This window comes from Diaporthe batatas, assembly GCF_019321695.1.
Source record: "Diaporthe batatas strain CRI 302-4 chromosome Unknown Contig00008, whole genome shotgun sequence".
Taxonomy (NCBI): Eukaryota; Fungi; Ascomycota; class Sordariomycetes; order Diaporthales; family Diaporthaceae; genus Diaporthe; species Diaporthe batatas.
The window spans coordinates 748,079-772,500 of NW_025408555.1; the positions used below are offsets into that span (position 1 = coordinate 748,079).

At 56.2% G+C, this 24,422-nt stretch overlaps 4 protein-coding genes across 4 annotated transcripts; 1 reads left to right on the forward strand and 3 right to left on the reverse strand.

Moving 5' to 3' along the window:
• Positions 1-953: 953 nt before the first annotated feature.
• On the forward strand, positions 954-4,286 carry KVR01_007497 (uncharacterized protein). Its single transcript, XM_044783935.1, has 4 exons — positions 954-2,879; positions 2,938-3,181; positions 3,249-3,323; positions 3,398-4,286. Exons 1-4 carry the CDS (start codon positions 1,032-1,034, stop codon positions 3,937-3,939), a joined length of 2,709 nt encoding a protein of 902 aa, XP_044643750.1. The 5' UTR covers positions 954-1,031; the 3' UTR covers positions 3,940-4,286.
• Positions 4,287-5,051: 765 nt separating this feature from the next.
• On the reverse strand, positions 5,052-8,178 carry KVR01_007236 (uncharacterized protein). The gene has a single exon (XM_044782897.1). The coding sequence runs from the start codon at positions 7,455-7,457 to the stop codon at positions 5,256-5,258; it is 2,202 nt and encodes a 733-aa protein (XP_044643489.1). The 5' UTR covers positions 7,458-8,178; the 3' UTR covers positions 5,052-5,255.
• Positions 8,179-8,231: 53 nt separating this feature from the next.
• On the reverse strand, positions 8,232-16,178 carry KVR01_007149 (mitotic regulator LTE1). The gene is made up of 3 exons (XM_044793067.1): positions 15,467-16,178; positions 14,572-15,080; positions 8,232-14,457 (listed from the first exon to the last, which is right to left on the reverse strand). The coding sequence occupies exons 2-3, from the start codon at positions 15,042-15,044 to the stop codon at positions 9,393-9,395; spliced, it is 5,538 nt and encodes a 1,845-aa protein (XP_044643402.1). The 5' UTR covers positions 15,045-15,080; positions 15,467-16,178; the 3' UTR covers positions 8,232-9,392.
• Positions 16,179-21,806: 5,628 nt separating this feature from the next.
• Positions 21,807-23,418, reverse strand: KVR01_007378 (uncharacterized protein). The gene has a single exon (XM_044789615.1). It carries the CDS (start codon positions 23,232-23,234, stop codon positions 22,068-22,070), a length of 1,167 nt encoding a protein of 388 aa, XP_044643631.1. The 5' UTR covers positions 23,235-23,418; the 3' UTR covers positions 21,807-22,067.
• Between the last annotated feature and the right edge of the window lie 1,004 nt (positions 23,419-24,422).

A 24,422-nucleotide genomic window follows, 5' to 3' on the forward strand; every position in this document is an offset into this window, starting at 1 on the left:
TAGCTATAATAATCTAACTTAGTTTATTAAAGTCACACTCTTAACTAGATTAGGGGGATTTCCTAGGATACTTAAAGTGGGATGGTGTAGGTTAATAAGTGTTGGATTCTAAGTTGAAGGCAACATGGAATTGTGGTTTTTTTTGGCCCAGGGTCTCTGTCACGCAACACTCGACGGGTCCCTCTCAATAGCGAGTCCTCATTTTTGCAGGGGACTGCAAAATTCTCCATACCGAGTTCTACTACTCGTAGATGCAGGCCCCTGTTCACCACGCGGCCAGGCTTGACACCAATGTTGCCCCTGTTGTGTTACAATGAATATTGAGCATAGAACAATTTGAATGAACCACGCACCTTTGAATTTCCGCCCCAAATGGGCAAGAATCAGAGCCGTAGATGCTGGCCAAGACGCAGGGGCACGGCACAGTTTGGGCGGGTGTGCCCATTCCTGGCCTTAGGAGCGCAATCCATACTGATAATAGGCTATTGTAAAGCAGGGAGCTCATTTAGGGCACACTGGGTGCGTACAATTAGAATCTCAGGAATCTACCATGCGGCCTTTCTACTTAGCTGTCCCTGAGTAAGGAGGTGGTTTCGTTTTCAAGCCGTGTGCGTACAGTACGCTTTTTAAGCAGTAGACGTTGACATGTTGGGCATTAACTTGAAGCTTCTAGAGTGGCTTCCTACAATTTAGACCAACACCAGTTGACACACACACACACCAGAAAATTGAGCATGCGGCACTAGTTCTGTTTTTATCTTTAATCCAATGGTCTTATCGTCTTGCCGCCGGAGGTCTGCGTGTGTGTGTGGGGGGTGGTTCTGGTGCCCCCTGCATTTCAGCTGTGTCAAGACCAGACCAGAGTAACATTGGGCTGCGCCACCATGTTCGCCAACCAACAATCCAATATATTAAAGTCTGAATACTTGAAGTTCTTGGTGAAGGAAAGACTCCGTCAAAATCACAACTGATGCTCATACGCCACAATCTGTTTTCTTACAACGTCACGATCTCATCGGCGTCATATCGCAATGGCACAGATCAATCTCGACTCCACCGCTCTCGATGAATTGAATAGCGCTGAGACAAGGACGATTTTTGATACCGCTGACAGATTATCGTCTCTGGGCGTTGGCAGAATTGTCAACCTACCCCAGATTATTGTCGTCGGAGACCAGTCATCCGGGAAGTCGTCTGTACTGGAGGCCATCTCACATGTCCATTTCCCCGTCCACGGGGGAGTCTGCACTCGGTTCGCCACTGAGCTGGTTCTCCGCCCCGGAAATCCTCGGTCTGTGACTGCAAGTGTTCAGTTTGCCGACGCCACCAGGCCGACCCATTCGTTGCAGGTGACGGATTTTAACCAAGAGGACATTGCGAACATTATCGCTACAGCAAAAGATGAAATGGGACTCTCCGATACCGGCCGCGGCTTCTCTAAAGATGTCCTGCGCTTAGAGATCCAAGGTCCTGACATGTACCCCCTGACGCTGGTTGATCTTCCAGGGATTTTCCATACCGCAACAGCGAAACAGTCACCTGAAGGGATGGCAACCGTCATGGAGCTGGTAGAAAGTTACATGAGGAGGCCAAACAGCATCATTCTTGGTATCATAGCCGCCAACAACCAGCTGGCTAACCAGGTGGTCATGCAAGAGGCCGCAAAACACGACCCCTCGAAGACGCGGACCCTCGGCGTCATAACTAAGCCAGATCTCCTCCATCCAGGGTCTTCCAGTGAGCAGGACTACCTGCAGATCGTCCGAGGTCGCGACGCTGTCCACAACCTGGCGCTAGGTTGGCATGTATTGCGCAATTTAGCAGACTACGAAACCGATCGTGGTCCCCGCGATACAGTCGAAGAGCAATTCTTCAGCTCGCAGGCTTGGGGCTCGATCCCAGGCGCTAATCGTGGAGTTGGGGCTCTGCGAGCGAAGTTGAGCCGTATTCTTCATGACCATATTCGAAAAAGCCTGCCGGCTGTTCTTCAGGATATCCAGGATAAGCTATCGCATACGGAGCTTGAGCTTGACCGACTGGGGCAGCCTAGAAATACGCCCGAGGCAAAGAGAGCATACTTGATCGATATTGCCAGTCACTTCCAGCGATTGGTCCAGGACGGCATCCGGGGTCATTACACTGATCCATTCTTTGGCGGTTTCAATGGGTCCCATCGCAAGTTGAGGTCTAATCTTCGGAACTTCAATCGAGCCATCCGGCACATCTTGATCACCTTCGGGTCCACTCAGAAGGTGACTGGAGGTCCTTACGATGTATCACTACAGCCTTCGCCACCTGGATACCTTGGAGAGTTTCTAGAGGTGTACACCGACAACCCGTCCCTGCATGAGCCCGAAACCATCACATGGAGAAAACTGTCGTCTAAGTTAGAGCGTCGGGCGGCGTCACATCAGGGAACAGAGCTCCCAGGAGAGGTCAACAAGGAAATCGTGATCCAGCTCTTCCAAAAACAGGCAAGACCGTGGAAGAACATCGCTGCGCTTCATAACGAAGAGATCTTAAAACTGGCTAGGATGTTCGTCAACGAAGCATTTGAGCACATCGTCGGATCTTCCAATCCAAATAGCACGATAGACGCGATTTTGGACAGTATCGTGCTGAACTTCTTCGTTGAAAAAGAACAACAGCTTTCTACAAAGCTGGAGGAGATCTTCCGGCCCTACTATGAGGGGTACGCGCGACCTCTTGATACTGATTTCCAGGAGGCTCTGGCAACAAGAGCAACTGAGCGTGCCGCGGACTCATCTGAATCAGCGAATGCCGTCTCCGAAGCCTTAGTGGGAGCCGCAATATTGTCCCGGTCTCACAATGAGTTCGGAACCGATCGTATGATTCATTCGATGCAAACATTCTACGATGTAAGGCTCTTTTCCCCAGAAGCGCAAGTGAGGGAAGAGACTGACCTGTTTCTTTCAGATGTCTCTGCGAACGTTCACGGATAACTTGATCAATTTGGGCATCGAGAGCTGTCTGATCCAGGATCTTCCCAACATTTTCACCCCGAGGCTTGTCAATGATATGGATGATGAACAGCTGGAAAGGCTCGCTGGCGAGTCGGAAGACGTTCGCAGCTACAGATCTCAGCTCCGTGACAATCTCGATCTTCTAAAGCAAGGACTTGAACAATGCCGCCGTTACAGGCCGAGAGAAACTAGCAGAGGTGAGTTCCGTGCACTGCTGGATTCAACATGATTAAAATATCTCGATTAGTACTAAGACCTTCGTAGTTCCGTCTTCCACACAACCAGGACGACCGGCACTGCGGCAAAACATTCCTGCAAGTCGAGGTTCAAGGCCTACTAGTAAGCTAACAAGCGGCTCGCGCAGACTGCCTCAGCCATATCAATTGTTATTTATAGCTAATAAATCACCTCAGGTGCATCAAACAACTCGGGCCAGCCTAGGATTGATGGTGCCGTATCAGCTGCCACCCAGTCACCAAGCCGTGGAGGCCAAGAGAGGCCGCCGGCTGCCTCAAAACCCGTGGCGGGCTCCGGGTCGCCTGGAAACTCGACATTTGTGAACAGTTTTTCGAATCTAGCGATTGGTTCAAACTCTCAACCCGCCTCTGGAGCCAATTCGTCCTTGTTCTCCAGTATCTTCTCCAATAATACCAGCGCTGCTACTCCATCAACTACCCCAGGGAACATGTTTTCCCACCTCGCCACATCATCTCCCGCTTTTGGAAGTACGCCAAATAAATCGCAGAGCTTGTTTTCTGGATTTGGAGCAGCATCCCCTCGGTCAAGCAGTACCAATATGCCTGTTTTTGGAGACGCCTCCGGAGCTCAAACTAATGCTACCTCGTCGGCACGACAGGCGAATGTGCCTGCAACAAACCCTTTTGGTCTCCCGATACCACCTTCATTGGGTACATCAGGATCCCCTAATAAAGGGACTCGTTTTGGAGGTGAATAGCGCGCCGTCCTTTAGTTCCCGGGGTCTCGTTGGATTATCAACTCTTGCCTAGATATTGAAATACACTTTTCTTTCCGGGACGAGTCAGGGGCTAATTTTGGCGACAGATGGAAGTGTCATTTTGAACCAGCCTTCAATTGGGAAGGTGCCGCAGCTCGCGTCATGGGGTACGACGTGGCGAGAGTTTTGTGATCAGGAACCAAGAACAAATTATGTCAGCAAATTTGAGCACATCTGTTTTACGGAAAGGTTCCGAGGACTGTCACAGGAGGAGATCAGATTGGCGGACTACTCTGTTGTGCCATGGTTAAAAAGCTGAATTTCTGACTATAATTCACGGTATCAACAAACGGTCCCAAATTTGACATGAGTGAAAGACAAAGAGGGTCAACGGGAGCATGTTGCTGGCGACACGTAAGGGCGTCCGGAAGAGCGTCCAGGTGGGCTATTGTGTTGAAATCGGCCTGCCTCGGGTGGCACCAGGAACTGCACACCGCGAGCACACACCCTTCCATTTCATGATAGTACTGGGCAAGCCACTGAGTTCCTTGTTTTGTGCCAAGAAGTTGCTCAATCGACTTTCCATATATGAATTGGTCACCAATCTGGAGTTTAATCTCTGTCGGCAAGAACGAGATGGTTGGCTTCCTCGTTTTGCTCAGAGTTGATCTGCCCTTGTTTTGAGGGCATATGGAAAAACAGTGCGTCTCCACAGCGAATAACAAGCTTGAGTGCCCCGGATGTTTGGACAATGACCTCCGTTCCATCAAATGTATCAGAGATGAGCTATTAACTGGCCTCGACATCCGCGCCCGTATCAGGAGAGGGCTTATCTTCGGGGAGTTGGTCGCCCATAGGCTCAGGGAGTTCGACTTCACAAGCAGTCGTCCTTCCTCCTACTAAGTATATCACCAACAGCCAAGGACCAAGACAAGGAAGGGGCCGGTGAAGGAAGGCTGATATCTTCCTTGCTGGCTTTATAGCCTGGTTGCTACGTCGCTCATGTTTACTTCGCCGTTGACATTGACAGATCAAGGTGTAGTCGTAACACAGTCAGGGCATCTTGACCACGACACGGCAGCCCACAGCATCCCGAGATGAGGTTTCCCTTGTTTTTGTACGTGACATGTATGTGTTTTTGGTTAAAATTCGTGCTTCAGCACATCATATCTAGATACTCATGCTTCTTATAGACGGACCCATGCTAATGATGCAAATGCCCAAAGTACTATGCCTCGCAGATGCTATAATCTCCAAAAAGAGACCCATCAACCGACCAACCCAAAAAAACGCCAAACCAAATGCAAACATCTCAATCATACAAGCTGCAGTCCCCCCTCAGCTTGATCCTCACCAAGACCAAGGCCACTGTCATCACTCCGGTGCCTGGCAGCCTCCCCGTCCATCCCACCACCAAGATCAGCCTCCTCACTCTTAGCAACCTCGTCCCCAAGGAACCCCTCCCCAACCCGCAGCGCAGCAAGCATCTGCGCGCGCATGGCCCGCACCGCATCCCGCGACCGCGCCTTGTCCCTCGCCGCGTCCCCGCGCAGCCTAGAGACCGTCTCCCCGGCGGCAGCGAGCTCCCCCTTAAGCCGCTGCAACTCGCCCTCGCGCTCGGCGAGCAGCGCCTCGAGCTCGGCGGCGGCCGTCTTCTGCTGCAGCGCCGCGTCGAGGTCCGCCTGCCGCGAGGCCGACGCGGCGTCGAGCTCCTCGCGCAGCGCGGCGACCGTGTCGGCCAGGTGGGCGACGTCGGCGGACAGGTTGGCGGCCTGGGCCTCCTTCGCTGCCTCTGAGGCCCTGCACGCGGCGAGGTCCGTGGCCAGCGCGTCGTGGGCTGCCGCGCGCTGCTTGAGGGTGTTGTCGAGCTCGCGGAGGCGGGCCGCGGCCTGGAGGAGCGTCTGGGCTGCGGACTGGGGCGGCGGCGGCGTGGTCGTGTTCGTGTTCGTGGCAGTGGTGGATGGGCCGGCTTCAAGGCCGGCGAGGGCGTCCCTGACGTCCTGGAGCGCTGCGGCCAGCTGGGCTGTTGTCTCCTTGTTGGTGGTGTTGTTGTTGTCATCCGTCGAGTCCCCGGGCGGCATCAGGAGGGCCGACAGCTCCCCGAGCCGGTCCGTCTTCTCCGCCAGGTCCTGCAGGACGATGTCGAGTTGGAGTACAAAGTCCTGGTCCTGGTCCTCGGCCTGGGCGGATGAAGGGGACGAGGACCCGTGGTGGTGCCGCGCGAGCTTCTCGCCCATGCGGGCCTGCAGGGCGTCCCGCTCCAGCAGCGTCTCGCTCAGGCTGCTCACCTCGGCGCGCAGGGTTCCCAGTTCCTCGGTGAGGGCGTCCATCGCCGGGTCGGGGACGCAGACCTGCGAGGCGGCGTCTGTCGTTGTTGTTGCATTGGACATGTTCACACCCGCCTGCACGCCGGCATCGCAGGAGGAGGAGGGGGAGGGGGAGGCCATCTTGGTCGGGCTGGTGCTGGGCGGCGTGAGCGTTGTCGTCCCGTGGAGGCGCAGTGCAGCCGGCCTCTTTGTCGTGGACCTGTGCTGGTGGTGATGGCGGCGGTGCTGGCCAGGGGTGCCACCCATCTCCAGCTCCGCGAGGGAAGCCTCGCCGAACTCATCCCCGTCGTCAAACTCACGCGCGCCAGACTCGCCCCCGGCGTCACTAACACCCGCATCAGACATGCCGTCCATGCCTGCCCAGCCATCATCATCACCACCACCATCGTCGCCGTAGCCTCTCGCAACAGGTGGCGACGACGTCAACTCGACATCATCATCATCATTCTCACCAGCACCACGCCGGCGGCGGAGGCCCTCGACCTCCTCCCTGAGCCGCGACAGCTCCCCCGCCGCCCCCTCGGAGCCGTCCCCAAACACCGCCGTCAGCTCCCGCAGCCTCTCGATCTCGGCGTCCCGCTCCAGCAGCTCCTCGCGCGCCCGCCGCAGCTCCTCGAGCGTCTTCTGCCGCCGCGCCCGCTTCTCCTCGTACGCCGCGTTCTGCACCGCGCTGAGCCCGTTGCGCCTGATCTGCCGTATGGTGTGTGGGTCTAGGACCTGTGTGCGGAGGGGGACGACGTGCACTACCGTGGGGTTGTTGTTGTTGTCGTTGTCGTTGTTGTTCTTCTTATTTGTCTGGCGGCGGGCCTTCTTGATGGCCCGCTGGTTTCCTTCCTCTCCGATCTGGGGGGAGGAGGTGGTGGTGGTGGTGGATGGCCTCTTCCTCTTGTTGGAGGAGGATATGGGGGCTTCATAGTCCAGCGCCGTGATGCTGCCGTCCGCATCGTCGACGAGCGTGGCCGAGTCGTCCGCGGCGTCGTCCGCGGCAGTGACGCTGGCAGACTCCGGGGCGCTGGCCTTGCCCTTCTTGGTCGGCCTCGCCGCCTTCTTGCCCGCCGCCCTTGTGGTGGCTGGCTTCTTCTGGGCGACGCCCGTTGCCCTCGGAGACTTGCGCGTCGACGCTGCGGTATTTGTCTTCTTGGGCGTCCTCCGTTGTGTGCGGCGCAGCGCCAGAGGGAGTTCTTCCGCCATGATGGGCAGTGTCTCTGGTGTGTTGTGTTGTGTTGTGTTGTGTTGTGTTGTGCAAGCAAGCGAGCAGCCTGGCAAGACAGTTCCGTTCCGTTTCAGTCTCGATGTTTCTCTCTCTCAAACCAGTCCTGTCTGCCTACTTAAGTAGTCTCGTCCGGTCCGATGCTATCTAGGCTTCTCCGGATAGGACCTTGTTGGTGGTGGCAGACGGAAGGGCCACTACAAAAGAATACAGGAATAAGACATGCAAAAGGGGAAAAAAGTACAAATCGTGCCGACAGAACAAGCGTGCTGGGTAAAAAGAACAGAACAGATACAGGCCACGAAAATGAACAAAAACCAAGAACAGGCAGTGAAGCAAGTCCGGAGCGAGCCTCAGGCATGAATGAAATGGAGGAGTTGATGACGGTCGGTCGGTGAGTTGGCACGGCACACATAAGGGGGCATGCAATGCTCGGCGGCCATCCTCTCTTTTTTGTTGGATAACCGGTCTGGGCCCACACCGTCCCGCCCATTTAGGCCCCACCCACGGTGGAGTCGTGAAGAACACGTCGACCTTGCACCGCAGGGACGCGTCTGGCTCGTGTCGTGGCTGGGAAAGGTCTGGGCATTTTCGTGCATGTGGTTGGGGGGTCACTTTTTGGTGACCAAGGCCCCCCCGAGCCGAGCGGGGCCAGCCACATTGTGGTCCTTGCCCACCTTGCAGACAATGGCACGACGCTTCTTTTTTCACGCCTATGACGGGTGCTGCTGCCTGGATTATTGTTGGTCTGAAAGGTTAAAATCCCATGCCCAGTATGGGAATATGTACGATGACGCAGCACCAGGTACCAGGAATGTCAGCCGTCCCCATTCACAATTTCGGGATTGCACATGATTTCAGACCGCGAAAGGGTAGGTAGTATCGGGTTTTTTAGCCTGGCATTGAGCCCAGAGCGTGATCATGTATTCGTCAGGTTCAGCCGCATCGTCTCTCGTAAGACGGCGGGGAACTTCTTTCAAAAGAGCCCGCCTGCTTTGCTGGCCGTCCGTCTCCCAGGTCCCACTTCCCCATCGTCTTGCGTCGCCCCTCCATCCCGGACGACGCAGCTCCAACTCCGCCCGTTTATCGAAATAGAAAATGAAAACAAGGGGGTATATGAATGAACCGAGCCGCTCTTCCCTTCGCAACCTCACAAAATCGTCATGCCGGAGGGATGAAAAAACTGAAAAACGGAAAACAGAATAAGGAAACAAAGACCTCGGCTTCGACCAGTGTCAGAGCCTTGTAAATGACATACACGATTATGCGTCTTGAAACAACACCACTGCATCTCCTTCCCCAGCAGGCCCCAGTGAAGGGAGCGTGCAACGCTCTCCAGTGGGTACCGGTCCGTCCCACCAAACAGAGGCTAGGACGCCTCTCGAGCGGCGTGCTGGTAGATTCCCGCCGTTCCAACCATCGGCTCTATTCCTCAATCCAAGAATTATCAGATCGTCGCGATCAGAAACATAAGTTAAATCAAAAAGCAATGCTGGCTTTGCTCGCTGCTCTTCCGCGTGGCCACTATTGCTGGTGCTGGTGGTGCAATCTCGTAGCAGAACACACGAGAGTCGTGACTTCAAAGGGAATTAAGAATTACCCGATGCTCCGAGACCTCATCTAAGTGGGTATATGATAGTTTGCACTATGAAAAGACCAATATTGGCCAATATGAAGCGGGGAAAGTTGATCATTTACAGTCAACTGTAAGTGCGGTTTCGTTTCGGGTGGCGTGTCAAGGCCGGCATCTAATTTAAGGTTGCGTCTTTTCGTGCCGTCAAAAGCAACATGTGCGGTCGTTGGTAGGAAGAGAATATACAGGGGGTATCGTGTTAAAACTCCATTCCACACGCTTCAGTAAAAAAGCCGCCGGTTTCGAGAGTTCGGTCGCGGTGTGCAGTTTGTGTGTTTGCTCGTCATTGCAATCGCTGAGAGTATCGTCGGATCTCATCATCTGACAGAGCACTCATCCAGAGACAGCGCTCGGTGATGCCCTCGATCGGTTGGAAGTTGTATGTCGTGCTTGCCTCCAGCAGCCTAAGCAAGGTCTTGACCACGCCAGCAGCAATCCGGCATCTCTCGAAGTTCACCAGGGGGGCCGTCGTTGGACTGCTGGCGATCTCGCTTGGCCGTTGTGCGTTGAAGATGAGATCGTGGGTATAAATGCCCACAAAAGGGATGCAACCCATGTCGTGGGTGGTCAGACCTCCACCTTCCATCTCTGAGCGCAGAGCGAAAAAATTCCGGGTAGGCGAGATCAGAGCCTCGAGCTCCCGCAGGGTGTGTACGTCGTGGGGGGGCACCATCCTCCATGTCTGCGACAGGCGCTCAACCTCTCCACTTGTCAGCGCGATGGTGATCTGGCTCATCGTGGCGAAATTGCGATAGCGCCTGCAGTGTGCAGCAATGTGGATGTACTTGATGATGCACCGAGCTCGCTCCTCCATGTTCTGCGTCAGGACAATTTCAGAAACGGCCCATTTGACAACAATGTTGAAGCGAGCGATCACCACTTCCACGCCACGAGCGTCCGCGTCGCGCAGGAACTGGACCCATGACCGACAGTCATTATTATCGGCATTCTTCCACCGCATCTCAATAAGCTCCTTCCAGTCGATCTCGTTAAGAGCGTCCTTCTCAATGAGCGTGAACTGCTGGGCAAGTATCTCCGAGTCAAACGCCAAGATGAACGGCAGGTGCGCAGAAAAGTCCCGGGTCTTCTCTTGCTCAGCCATGTTAGCTGCGTTGCGCGGTGCCTCAGTGGCACCTGGCGCCAATTTCATAGACTGCGTTGCCTGTTCGAACGTTGGCGTGTAGTCTGGTGTGGGAGGCAACGGCTTGCGCCCGTTTTCTTGCCCCCAGATCTGAGCACTGTGCAATTCTGGGACGTCTGCAGTCTCGGGCGACACCTCGAAAGTCTGAACAGTGCCCGAGGTCGGTGAGGCTACGCTAACCGTGCGCTTGGTCTGCGTCCCGAAGGTCTTGTATGATCTTGCCGTGTGGTTGGTTTGAATCTTGGTGAGGGTGGCGCCACGCCGCAGAGACGGGAATGCGTCGAGTTCCTCGTCGTCCTCCTCCATGTTGTCTGAGAGCTCTGACGACAGCTCGTCGTCAGTACTGTCAATATCAAGGAAAGACTGAGATGAGTCTCTCGTCTTGTCACGTTGCCTGGGCGTCGGCATGGTGTCTCCTGGCTTGATCTTCTCGATGCTCTCAGACTTCCTGACAAACTCAAATGAGCGATCTTTGTCCCCTCCTTCTCGTTCATCGGCAGAGGTGCCATCTTCGGGATCTTGGAGAATTGATTGGTTTGTCCATTCCGCTGGGCTCCTGTGGCTATCATCCGCGATCTCGCGTTGTAGCAGAGGGATTGATAAATATGAGCCGTCCGAGCCGTCCGACAAGAACGAGCCAACCTCATCGCGCAGGGACCGGCCCTGTTCGGGAACACGCAGGGATGCCGAGTCCGACGCCTCTGCGGAACTCTCGGCAGGTGGTGCCGGAGACATGACACCTTCTTCCCCGATGTGCTCCTGGCGATGTTTCCGTTTCTCTGCCTTGGAATCGGGCCCCTCTTCTGGCGGCGGCGTTTTGCGGCTGACGGTCATGTTGATCAGAGCGGTGTTTGTCCCATCCAGGGACAGCTTAAACGGCCTCCTCTCGTATTTCCCCTCGAGCTTCAGCAGTGCCGACTCAACGCCACCGTCATCTTCGTCGTCTGGAATATTTGCGAGCTTCTGTGCCTCAGCCTCGAACGAAGGTCTCATGATGGGCCTAGAGGAGGATGTGCTGAGCAAAGAGATCCTACGCTTTGGCCTCTCTGCTGGAAGGCCGAGAGAAAAGACCTCTACCCGATTTTGAGAGTAGTCGCTGTTGACAGCATCCATCAATCCCATTGAGCCGCGGCCCAAAGCTGGGCTTTGGAGGAACGAAGTTCCCAGCGAGTCCGTATAAGCCGTAAGAGACCCCAATGAGCGCGACTTACGCAGCACTTGTTGGTCCAGGTCTCCAACGCGGTTGACTGCTCTAAGGTCTCCGCCAGGACGTCTTCGCAGGACTCTCAACGGCGGTGGCACGGACGATTGCTCTATCGACGCTCTGTCAGAGTACGTGGTCGCATCGAAGCTGCGAACAGTTGATCGCAGTCCCATTCCACTTTGGAATGAAGCATATCTTCTGAGCCCCATTGTGCCGTTCGAACGCAATGAGCGACTCGAGCGGTGGCGCCCATGCCCGTACACTCCACTTAATGGTGGGCGACTCAATGATTGCCGCAGGAATTGAGACGAAGAAAATCTGTCATCCAGAGGAGGGCGGGCTTCATCTTCAGATGGCCTGTGAGCGTGCCCACCAGCGAGAGTGTCCAGGTCCGGAACGAAAGGAGGCAAGGCATCAGTTGACTTGACCGAGCGGAGGACATGCTGATTGAGCAAGTATGAAGACCTTCTTGGTGTGTCTGTTATCCGACCAGGAGGTGTGCTAGGTGGGGTAGGATCTGCTCCTCCCTGTGGCATGAAGGAGTCTGCGAAATCTTCTACCGACTGCGTAAAAGCAGGCAGAGCGCCTGCCATTGCGGGAAACTCATTTGGGACACGCAGTGTGTCGTCGATGATGAGGATGGATTTGCTCCCGGCGGTCACGCCGCCGTCACTGAAGGGACGCGAGCCGTCCTGCAGATTGGCCTGCCGCATTACTTCCATTTGCGGTACCGAGAACCCGCTGTCTTCTCCGGGACCCCTGACTGTCGTCGGCGTGGACGGTATAGAGCCGTGGAAGCTCTGCAGAGCAGCTTCTGCTGCCGCGTCCTCCCTGATCACCTTTTTAAAGTCCTCTACGATCTCCGCTCCAAGTAGATCGATCCGAACGGCTGGTCGCGTACTATTAGTCCTCGGCCGAGCCTGTGGCACTATCGCAGTCCCAGGCAGTCTATTTGTGGTGACACCTCGGGGACCTATGGGCGCGATGTTGAAGTTGCCTTGTGTAGGCGACACATCCTGGCCCCGCGTACTAAGCGCGCGACGAACACCACAGATAAGTTTTCGCATTCCTTGCCCAGACATCGCAGAAGCCGCGGCTTTGTCCATCTCCGAATCATCTGGGTATGGTTGAAACACTGTCGTCTGTCGACTTGCACCGTTTGTTGAGCTCGGTGAGACAATTTCAACAAAGGCCTGGCCTGGAGGCATGACGTTGCCTCTCACAAGACTGCCGGCGTATGGAAGTGAAAGTAGTGTTTCGGTGTTCTGCTGGAGTAGCTGCTCGAGTGTTGTGTTGTTATGTTCCCTCAGGGAGTCGGAAAGACTTCCGTTGCGTTTGTGCGCTTGCTGGGGTCGCAGCCGCTTTCCCATCAAGGCACGGGGTGTCGTCGCGATAGGCTCCATGGTGTAGATTGAGCTCGGGTCAACCGGATGTGCACCCAGATGATGGTTCGAACCAGGGCTTGAGGACTTGAGAGTTCTAGTCGGGAATGAGCACGAGACGATGTCTCCGCTCGATATGCTGGTCGGGGAGACTTGCACTTCCTCGGTCGTTTTCCTGCCGTCGATTTGATTCTCGGGAGTCGCAGGTCTTTGAGCTTGTTGGTAGTCAATGTCCTGGCCGCCAGCCCTTGCGACATCACGATAAAAGCTTGTCTCTGAATCCGGCGGATTGCTCGTTAGAGGCGCAAGGATATTGTCCAGTGTTGGCGGGCCATTGTCCAGATATCTCTGCCAGAATTCGGGGTCCAGACTGGGGTTTCGATGACCAGGAATGCCGCCTGGGACGATGGGCGCTTCAGGTGGTAAAGAAGCTTCGGATTCAGGTCCATCCCAAAATTGAGCACAAACGCGTCTCCAACACTTTTTGAGCTCGGCCAGAATCTTAAGCTGTACCCTGCGCCCTTTCGAGTCCTGCGACACGTCATCTGTCAAGCTATTCAGCAGCTTGCAGAAACCTGTGCGCATTTCGTACTCGCAGACGAAGTCGTCCACGAAGTAGTTCAGAATCCAGTGCCGGAGGGCCACAAAGGTTCGAACACGCACTACCACTCCCACCTCACCATCTCTCATCAAAGCCCATCGCATCCGTGAGAAGAGCATTTTAAGCAGATCCATGGGCGACAGGTATGCCCGAAAAGTGAGGAAGAAGTCGGACAGGAGTTCATAGTCGAGGAACGTGGGAGAAGTGATCTCCGCTACGAGGCGCGGAGGAGTTGCCGCAGTCACAGCTCCGGTGAGAGACGAGTACCTGACAATGACCGGGTTATCGCAGGCCGGCTTGAAGGTTAGAGAGTCGAACATTGCAGGCTCGATCACAACATGCGATGACATGTACTTTGCCCGAGATGCCTCGTGTGGAGAAAGCCCAGAACCCAGCCAGGCAGGTCTCTGTGGCAGTGACAGACGGGAGGCGGCTCCAGCAAGAGAGCCGGGCCTCCTAGAACCCATCGACGAAGCAAAGCGTGGTGTGATGCCGCCTGACCTTCTCATCATGGACTGGTTGCTCGACCGGATGTCTTCAGTGGGAGCGTAACTAGAGCCACGGATAAAAGGTGTTCCTTTGACTGAAAACCGAGGAGTGCCCAACTTCCATGAGGGAATGGAAATTTCGAGGAACGGCGAGGTAGCGGCGTCCAAGTCTTCCAGCGTTTTCGGCCTCTGTTCCTCGCCCGGCTGGGTAACGACGATCTTGAAAGCCCCTGGATCAGATTCTCGAGCCACGGATGACCTCGATTCGTGAATGGTGGAGTCAGACTGGGTCCGTCGGTGCATACCCATACTTGTCTTCCTGTCGTCCAAGTAAGACCGCAGCAGTTCCGTAGTCGGCGTTGAAGGCATCAGGCTTGGTGTCCACTGGGAGCCTAGGGGTCGATTCTCATGGAGGCTGTCCCGCATCTGGTTCTCGTGCGGCGCTGAACCTAAGCCAGCGGTTTGTGGGGGGGTCATTGGGAAGACGAACGGAGGCTGCGGGTGCCTCTGGTGAGCCGGTCGGACGGTGGGCCTAGGCAAGAGAAGAGGATGTCAGCTATTGCGCTGTTGTGGGATTCTATGTTCTCAGACGGGTCATGGGTGGTTAATCTCTGCGAGCCACCCACGCAGGCCTCTTGTAACATACCTCAAGTATATACGACCATTGTTGCCGACATTCGCCACGGTGAACTGCCTCCCCTCGCGCCCAGCCGACCCGCCATCTGGCGTGATATCCCATCTATCGTTATCTGAGTTTTTTCTTGGCCGCCGCGAGGCCGCCCTGTCCTCCTGGCTCTTCCGCTCTGTCACCGGCACAAGTGGGATCGCCTTCTGGGTGGGCATGGTGCGCGTCCGCGGCTTGTTTGGGGGGAGAGCCGGTGCGCCCGGATCGGGAGCCCGCCTTGGCGGAATAGGCCGCCTGGCTTTGGCCGCATCTCGGGGTGCTGGTCGCAAGAACACGGGTGCCCTCGCGACATCCTTCTTTTGGGTGGCGCTCTGCGGGGGGCGCCGGGCTTGCTGTCGCGGACTCGACTTGATGTTGGCGGTGGGCATGATACGGGGCCCTTGGAGCGGAAGCAGCGGAGGGTCGTGATCAGGTTCCATCTCTTGGCTCGTCATGGCCTCGGTGGGCAGACGAACGTCTGCGGGTGCTCACTGCGGCGCCGGTCAGATATAGGCATTTGGGGTCTGGAAGGGTCCGAGCGGATTGCAGGCTGGTGTGCAAAAAAGAAAATAGCGATTGAGGCGCAGCGTGAGGAGAAAAGCAAGGGGATGCAAATCCAGAGGTGGCGTGCCAAGAGGCTTGCGATCCCAGGACTTGGTTGGAGTGTTGATTGGTTATGTCGGGACAAGCAGAACCGGAGGCCGTCACACAAAGAGGTGACGCGAGGGGTGAGTGGCATCCCGGCGACAGGCCGCCGTGGGAAACAGCCGGCCAAACGGCGGCAATCCGATGGGGGTTATTGAGTTGTTGAGTGGTAGAGTCGTGGGCAGTGCTGGAATAAAAAGGGCCATGGAAGATGGGACGAGACGTCACTTACAAGAACCGGACTCTTGCGCAACGCCATAACAACCGCACACGATAGACGCCAGACGCGAACACAAATACACACAGGCTGAACCAATTCGGCTCCGGCTGGCCTGTCGATCCCAGAGTCAACGTCCGGAAGCCAGATGCAGCAACTGGCAGACCAAGCCGCCTCGAAGGTGCCGTTGACACCTTGCGCGACAAACCCAAATTGCCTTGGTGGGATTAATTCGGCCGAGTCCTGCAAAGCCTGGCGTTTGGCTGGGCGATCAAAAGACCGGAGAGGCTGGGAGCCGAAATGCGCGACTCGGAAGCAAACCTTGTCGGATGCGAATGGAACTCGGGTTGGGCGAGGACAGAGAGAAAGAGAGAGGAAGGCGAAGGATAGACGGGGTTGGTCACGTCAAGTGGAGTCGGAGTCGGAGTCGCGATGGTGGTTGTTTATCGACCAAGGGAAAAGGAGGGTCAGAAGTGTTGGAGCCCGGGTCGGAAGTGGTCAGGAAGAGAATCGTGGGAGACGATGCATGGCAGGATAAGGTAATGCAAGCCAATGCAGGCGTCGACCTTGACTACCTATTTCAGGGTGGAAGGTAAACCAAGATTGGCAGGGCAATGCAAGGCAGGGCGAGGCAAGGCAAGGCGAGGCAGGGAAGAAGGCAACGGTTCATGGAGAGGAGATTGTGAGATTGAGGTGGTCCGTGGGCCGTGGGCGGCGCCCGTGGCAGGGAGCTGAAGGTACCCGGGTACTTGGGCGGGTAGGGGGAGCAATGAGCCAGTTGAGCATACGGAGTACGACGCACGGGAGTACAAGGGTACCTGGCGTATGTAGCAGTAGGTTTGGGAGGGGGGAAACAAAACGGTGCGAGGAAGGCTGGACAAGGAAGGCGTGCAGGCGTGCAGGAGGGCATGGCACTGGCAGATACTGTGTGCTTGCTGGGTGCTTGCTGTGCTCTGCTCCACCCAGCACAGCACGGATGTATACCGTGCAGGGTTGGCCTGGGCCCCCCTCGTCCTCCTTCACAGCGTCCCTGGGTCGAGTCTCCTCCGTACGTCCAGCCTGGCTGGCTTCGATGTCCTGTCCATGATTCCTCGTCACCCCATCGCGCCCTGTCCTTCTGCCTCCACCTCTACATCGTCTCACGGACTCAAGCTGGGTCAGTTGACTGTATGCAGTGCCACTCTGGGAGGTACTCTGGAAGAAGACACCCGACCTGGTCTGGTCTGGTATGGTCTGGAGTTCCGAACGACTTCAGGTGCTCGTGTCTGATTATACCTAGGTACCTGCCTACCTACCTACCTAGGTAGGTACTTAGTGTAGAGGCGTGCACTCTCCAGTTGCTGCCCCTGCCTCCCTCGCATGAAAGCCTGGCTGTCATCCGGATCATGCCATGCGGTGCCACGGCTACCAAGAGGCTGGCCCCGGGATCAATTGATTGATGCTAAAAAACTTGGGGACGGCTATCATACTATGGGAGCAGCACCTGCCTGTCAGTGCCTGTCAAGCTGCCACACCCACCCGAATGCAGATAAAAATCCCTTGCAGAAGCCCCATTGTCGAGATTTCAGGCAAGAGGATGGGCCCATCCGACGATGCGACGAGCCCTCGCTGCAGGAGACAAGAGACACCTCGGGAAGGGGAGGCGGACCCATGCGCACGGGCGAACCCAATTTAGAGCCTGCAGGGTGCAGAGATAGCGTGTGGAGAAGTACCTCGATACCTTGTCCGGGCATATTCCACGTATGGCAACCTTGGGTACTCGAGTACGAATCGACTCCTCGCTGTGCCATTCAGCTTGTTCAGCAATTCAGCTCACTACAGCAGCAGCAGCAGCAGCAGCAGCAGCAAGTCCGTTGCTGACCAAGACGTCCGTCGTCCCCGCAGGCTGGGCCACAGGTTAACCCGTCAAGCCCGCCTTGCCCGTTCTGTCCCAAACGGTTTGGCCCGGGGGCTCCTGGGCTCCTGGGTTCCCAAGTCCAACGGCCGCATCGACATCCACGTCGTCATCATCATGACTTACAATCCGACTCAATCACAATCATTGATCCCCAATTTAGCTTCCTGGATCTGTGTGTGCTGCAAATCCCAGATACCACACGTGTCTTTTTGGCCTAACAACCAACCAACGAGCCGACCGACCGACCGACCAACTGGCGAGTTGGCGAATTGGCCAACTGACAAAACAAACACGCCTGAGTGCCGTGCACTTCTGCCCCTTCTAACAAACAGCCTCGACCACTGGTGTGCCAGGCCCAGAACCAAAACTGACCATCCAGCCCATCTCGTCCAAACTTCAAGCACTCGCCCTCAGAGCCTCTCCACCTTGCACACCACCGCGGATGCCGGCCAACCTTGCACAGAGTAGAGCTATGACTTCCGTCCCATGTTGATGAGATGCATGGCCCACTCACATGCTCAGCGGGGCACGTCATAGCATCTTGCCCCCTCTCCCCCAAATCCCAATCCCTCCAAGTTTCCCAGCTTCCAGTCCAGCCAGGCAGAGCTTCAGGGCAGAGGGCCAAGGCAGAGCTCGAGCTCTGGCCACCTGCCACCTCGCTCTGCCCAGGCTGCCAGGCTGAGCGTTGCACTCGCCACGGTTGTACAGACCTGAGTATGTACGTCGAGGTGTCCGTGTCATGTGTGTTTATATTTCTACTTAATAAGATTCTTCTAGATGGCTTCCTCACCCGCGTGGGCCTCGCCACGCACTGCCGTTGCGATGACTGCAGCGTCCGTCTCCTGCATAGTCACAAAGTCGGGGCCGTCACCGACCAGGCCATGAAACTGGCTCCGTGAGCCTCGGTTGGATTCTCCTCGCCTGGTCCCGCTGGTCTGCCTGTCACCTGTCTGCTTGGTCGCCGGCTCCAGCTTTGCCTGTAATTTACCCCCTGGCCTGTCAACGACGGATCATCGCCAGATTGGCACTGGTGCTGCTCAGAAACTCGATTGCCGAAAGCAGTAGGCCCAGACCAGACCTGGGACCCCGTGGCCTGCCTCTCTACACTAATGTACTGTGTATATTGCGAAACCACCATCCTGCGACTGTCCAGGCTGCCCTGCCAGCCCTCGAGCTCCTCAGGATGCCGCCAGCAGCTGCTATATTTTGTGTTGTAACATGCTTGGGGCTGGCCATGTCTCTGGGAGCTCCAACTCCTCTCGGTGAGGGCCCATAGCCAAGCCACTTGCCCTGTAGCTATGCTTGCTATGCTTGCAACAAGGTCCAATTGGGACTGATATCTGTGACCGCACGACCGCGAGCCCCTGGATTGCCCAATCACTGCCGACGACCGAGCTCCCAAGTGGGCAACAGCTGCATGCAACGTGCATGCAGCTAGCATCACAGCAGGCCTGTTCGAGTACTGCACCCTAACAGCCCAAGTACTACTGCATGCTTCTCACCCATGCGCCTCAATTTTCTCTCCACGGGCGTTCGCTCTTGTCGCGCTTAAGAAGGGAAAAGGAAAACAAAGTGAAAAAGAATCGCAAGTCCCGCAACCCATCTCGGCAGTTGCTATTCGTTCCCACAGCATACACGTCCATCGTCCAACATTTCGAACCTCTGCCCGTCCGGAGATCACCGTCATCACAGCTCTCGCTCACTTCCGCCGACCGCCAATCTCCCCTGGCCACACGTGGCTACGGGGTCACCACGAGGGGTTGTTCCGATTAGGAAGGTTGTGGGGTCGATCATTCATCACGATCCTCAACTACCAGACGCTTTTTTGGTGCCGTGCCCGCCATTGCCCCTCACCCACCCATTGTATCTGATACAGGTGCTGGTCACTCAGGGCACTTGACCGTTGTGTTCCAACCGCGGGTATCCAGTACATGCGACCACTTGAAACCTTCGTGGCAGCACAGGGCTACAGCTTCTGCAGGAGCTCTCCCGAGGTGGGTGTGTCATTGCCATGCAGTTTCTCAGATGTTTCGCTGCAGCAGTTCGTCCTCATTGGGCTCTGCAGCGGAGTCAAAGCCACAATTATTATTTTCACCTTTCCCAGCAGCGCCACTCATGGAGGCCCCTGCGAAATTTCCGACATATGAGAGGCTCTCTTGACTTGCCTCTGACGATTCGTTGCGCTGACATTCGAGCCAGAATGAATTGCTTCTAGCCTGGATTGCGACCTATATGCGTTCGAGGGGGTCACAAGCCGTGGCAGATCAAACTTTCGGCCATCGACCATTCTTGTGGGCTTTGTTGACAAAGGCCGGACACTGTGTGGCCTGTGACCGATAACGCAATGCCTCCACACCTGGGAGATGGGCTAGAGTTTAACGAACCCTCCTTGCCCTCCCGTACCCACGTTTCTCCATGGATCAAGCACCCTTGGCATCGCACTCGCTTCGAGTCAAGACGGGCGCTGCGCAACGACCGCAATGGCCACAGTGCCAACGCGCCGGCCCCATCCTGACGATGTTCGGACCCTTCTTCTCAAGAGACGTGAAAAGGGTCTGCGACAAAGGGCTCGGAGAGGTGCTCGACGTCGCAAGCGAGCTGCGGACCTGTCACCCAGCAGAAGATCTGTCACGAGTAGACAGGCCATCTGCAGCCCGTCCACCTGCCACTTAATCATGTCAGCGAGATTATTGACCAGGGTTAGGTAAGTCTGTGGAGCGCCAGGCCGCGGGCGGGGGCCCCGGCGGACCATCACACTCCTCCGAAGCTCCTCCGTTCGGAGGACTTGGATCGATCTCATCTAGCTGTGGGCCCCGTCGTCCACGGTAGCGGCCAATTTTAGCTGTTCTATTGTGGACGACTGGAAAAAAATCCAGTGAAGGGTCAGGCGGGCTGGCGGGGGCGAAGGGCACCCTGATCTGCTGGATCAGAGATATAAGGCCGCAAGATCATCGATCCGCAGCAGAGCACATCCCGGCACGGCCACGGCCGGCACAAGCAACAGGCTTACTTGGTACGGGAGACCTACTGGGCGGGGAGCAACTGCCGGGCGAGCCGCAGGGCCCCGATCTGCAAGCCCCCCGACTAGAAACTATCTAGACCAGACGACCCCGACTAATGAACCACGACGTTCGTCCCCTCTCACGCGCAACGCCGCCCAAAAAAACAGGACGGCGCCCGGTGGCTTTCGACCGGCTCGGTCCCTAGTCCCTTGCCCAGGTGTCACTTGTTAGACTCCCAGACCCTCGGAGAAACAAGGCCGCAGCAGCCTCTGCATCGTCCGCCGTCCGCCGCCGGGCAGCGCTGGAATCCGCGCCAGGCCTAGCGCCTAAAGCTACTATGTAGTATGTACTATGTAGTGCACACACGCCTGCCGGGCCCCCGACTCATGACAGCGTGGTGAGCCCGGCCAATGACCACGGCGTGCACGCCACCCTTCCAACTCTTGCCAGCGATGCCCGTCGCGTATAATGTAATGCCGTACGACGGTGCCGAGAGCCTGTATGCGGAAGATGCGCCGGGCCAGGTGGGCGGAGGCGTGTGGCGGGCGGGCGAGCGGGCGGGCGGGCGGGTGCTGCAGGCAAGGGAGTGTCCCGGACCCGACGACCTCGACACCCTACGCTAGAGTCTGTCCCCACATGCACATGATTAGGGGTCTATACACTACATACGTAAAGGCAAAAAAAGAGAGAACAAGGGACGGAAAAGGCGAGAAAGCATATGCAGCTGGACAGCCCTGTCGGACGTCGATCAGTCTGGGGTGGGGCCCCTGTGGTGGGTGGCTCTTAAGCTTCGCATGCGGGACATGGATCGGGCCAGTGAGATGGCCATGTGCTTCTCCTGTCCAAGTTATTTCCTGCGTCGTGCGTGTGTCGTGTGTGGATCAGTCGGTGTGTCTCGGTCTGCACTGTTGGAAAGGCCGAGCCATCACGGGGGGCCTTGGTGTGGTGATCGCCGCCGGGGGCGGGTTTTGGGAATCGGCTTGCCTTGTTTGTTGTTGCTGTGGTTTTTTGGCTTTGGGGCCGGGGATTTCTTGTGCAGTAGTTAGTTGCTCCCTGAATAGTGTAAGTCATCATATGCCTTGTTTCTTGTTGGCCGCCTTCTCCTCCCGAGTGGGGGTGGGGGCAGGCGGGCTTCCGGACTGCTTACGTCAGTTCTGGTAGTGGGCAACGATGAACTGGATTGTTCGCTTTGGTATTTGTGTGACTGTCCGGTGAAGTCGATCTTGGGAATTTGCAACACGTGTGTGTGAGAGAGTGAGACTTTGCAGAATTAGGCATGGAATTTGTCGTACGTGCATGTGGGATGCCACGCGCTCGCGATGTAAGTGACATAGAAGCGCGCTTGGCGCCGGACTGGTCAACAGAACGGAGGTCAAGGGGTTGTGAGGCGCTTTCGTAACTCTGGATCCGAATGTATTTTTTCATACGCTTTGGAATAGCTGTTGTTGTAACGAGATTTCAGTATCAGTCTACGTAGTGTGCATGCCTCGCAAATCTCAACATAGGCTGCCCATCCTATGACTTCTAGATATCCAAACTCTGACGACCATTCCTGATATAAGTCTTTGAAGTTGTGCTTCAAAACAGTATCTGCAAGTGAATAAGTGAAGTGCGCAAGTTTGTCCGTTAGTGGCCCAGGCCAAGTCTCACTGTTTCTCCGCCTGGCAAGTGAGATTCTCATCTCGTGCCTCAGAGACATCACAATTATCTCTGGGTCTTAGTTCTTCTCGATGAACTCCCCAATCTTGCCAGCAACCTGCTTTGCACTCTCCTCCCACTTCAGACCATCCCCGATAAGCAGCGTATCGTGCGGCGCATTCTCCTCAATGTAGACCTCCACCTTGTTGGAGCCACCACCCTCATATTCATTCATCTCACGCGCCCACGCCGCCCCATCCGTCGAGAATATCTCCGCCCCGCCCACGCTCACCAGCACGGGGGCCCCAGCCTTGAAAGGGTGGCCCAGCGCCTGGATGTACGGGTTATCCCTCGTGGCCTCGACGTCCCCACCGGGAGCGTACGTCTTGACGCCCCACTGCAAGAACGACGAGGGCAGGATATCCGAGCCGTAGTTTTCCATCTCCTCGACCCTCAGCTCCCCCACGGGCCGCCGGGGGAAACAGGCCGCGGGCGCGACCCAGGGCGCGATCAAGACCGCCCGCCCGGGCGGCTCGACCCCGCCGAACTCGCTCAGGTGCCGCAGCAGCGCCACGGCGATGTTGCCGCCGGCGCTGTCGCCCGAGAGCGTCACGGCCGAGGGCGGCAGCCCGACCTCCCGCACGAGGTACAGGTATGCCGTGAGGGCGTCCTGCACCGCCGCGGGGAAGGGGTTGCGCCCGCCGTGGCCGGACAGCCGGTACCGCAGGGAGAAGACGGCATCGACGCCCGCGTGGGCCAGGAGGGTTGTGCTGAGGAAGCCCGAGGCCGGGGTGCCCGGGTGGTCGCGGACGAAGGCGCCGCCGTGGATGTGCAGCACCACCTTCTTCCAGGCCGCTGCTGCATCAGGGGGCGGTGGGCCCGGCCGCCAGATGCCGCTCACGGGTGCTGGGGATACGGACGGGTCTGAGGCCAGGGGCCCGGCGTACAGCGTTGCGTCGAAGGGCTGGACCACCACGAAGCGGTCGCCTTCGCCCTTGGGTGGTGCGAGGGATTGGGTCTCGGCCTCGCCTATGCCGATGACTGAGTCCGTGTGTAGCGAGGCGCGGAGGACGCGCGCCATGACTGTCTGGATGAGGGACCACTTCCGGTTGGGCCGGAGTGAGGGGATGAGGCCGATGACGAGCCAGAAGGGGAGCCGAGCTGCTATTGATGCTGCGCCAAGGATCTTGTAAAGGAGGCGGAAAGGCTGGTAGGACACCAGGGGGTATTTGCTTATGTTTGCCATCGTGATGGTGTGGTCGCTGGAGGCACGCCGATAAAACAGTAGCGAGGGGGTTGCTGATGGCTCGAGCTTAAGCTTGAGCTCAAGCAATGCCCAGTGGATATGAAGCTGAGAACTTCTTGACGTTCCGGCACAACGATAGTGCGGGGCAAATTCTAAGTTAATATGTTGGTTGGGTCGCACAAGATGAGCGCTTTCTGAAGAAGGATATGGAACATCAGATTTGAGGGGTCCGCGCAAGGATCTAACGTCGACTCCCGAGGTTCTCTCCAGGGAGGCCCACTTATGCACACGGCGGGCATCTACCCAAACCCGGATGGGCAAGGCTGGGGTAACAATAAAGATGTTTGGACAGAGAAAACGCAATCATTACAGTCGCAGGTTACTAGTAGATGCTTGTGATTAAATGTTTCACGCAAGCTCCCTTTTGGTTTTGGGTCCCCAAATCACACGAACTTGGTTATATAGGCTTATACCATGTGAACGGTGTTCAATAATCATATCCACTATCGCAGAGAGCTCGCTGATTTACAAGACCACGGAAAACCTCATTTATTGCTGTCGTGGGCATATTTAGTGCGTTTGAACGCACCCGAGGTTGTGAGATTCATGCGCAATCAGCGTTGCTGGACATCAATCTACACATACTAGACTTGTAGTATGGAAGAGTGAACTTTTAAAAGTCTCTAGTACAATGGACATAGTAGGCCTGCCTATCCGTACTATGTATGTACTCTGTAGTGAAGCGGCATAACTTTCTACAATGCCGTGCGAGCGGCTGTTTGGGCTAATGTTCTGATATTCTGAATCGTAGTGTGGTAGTGTCCTGCTGCTCAACCACGTAGCAAAGGATGTCTTTTTAGTCATGGGTTTTCAGAAATGGGAATCTTCCAGACTACCTAGGCACCACTTTGATCTCCAAGTTCCCTAGTATGGATATACCCTCCGTCTTGGCGGGTGCGAATATCCGATCTCTTGAATTTGGGACCGTTCATTTTTTACACGCAGTATTTATTGTGAACCATTGTGATTTCTACAAACCCCATGATTACAATTAATCGATGGAGAAACAGACCACGCAGAAAGCGGAGCTGCCCATGTCTACTGTCCTGGCCTCACAGAGATGCCTCCCCCATAAGTTCTCTCCCTAGGTATGTATGCACTTGGTCTAGATGCTTAGAATTCAGGCTC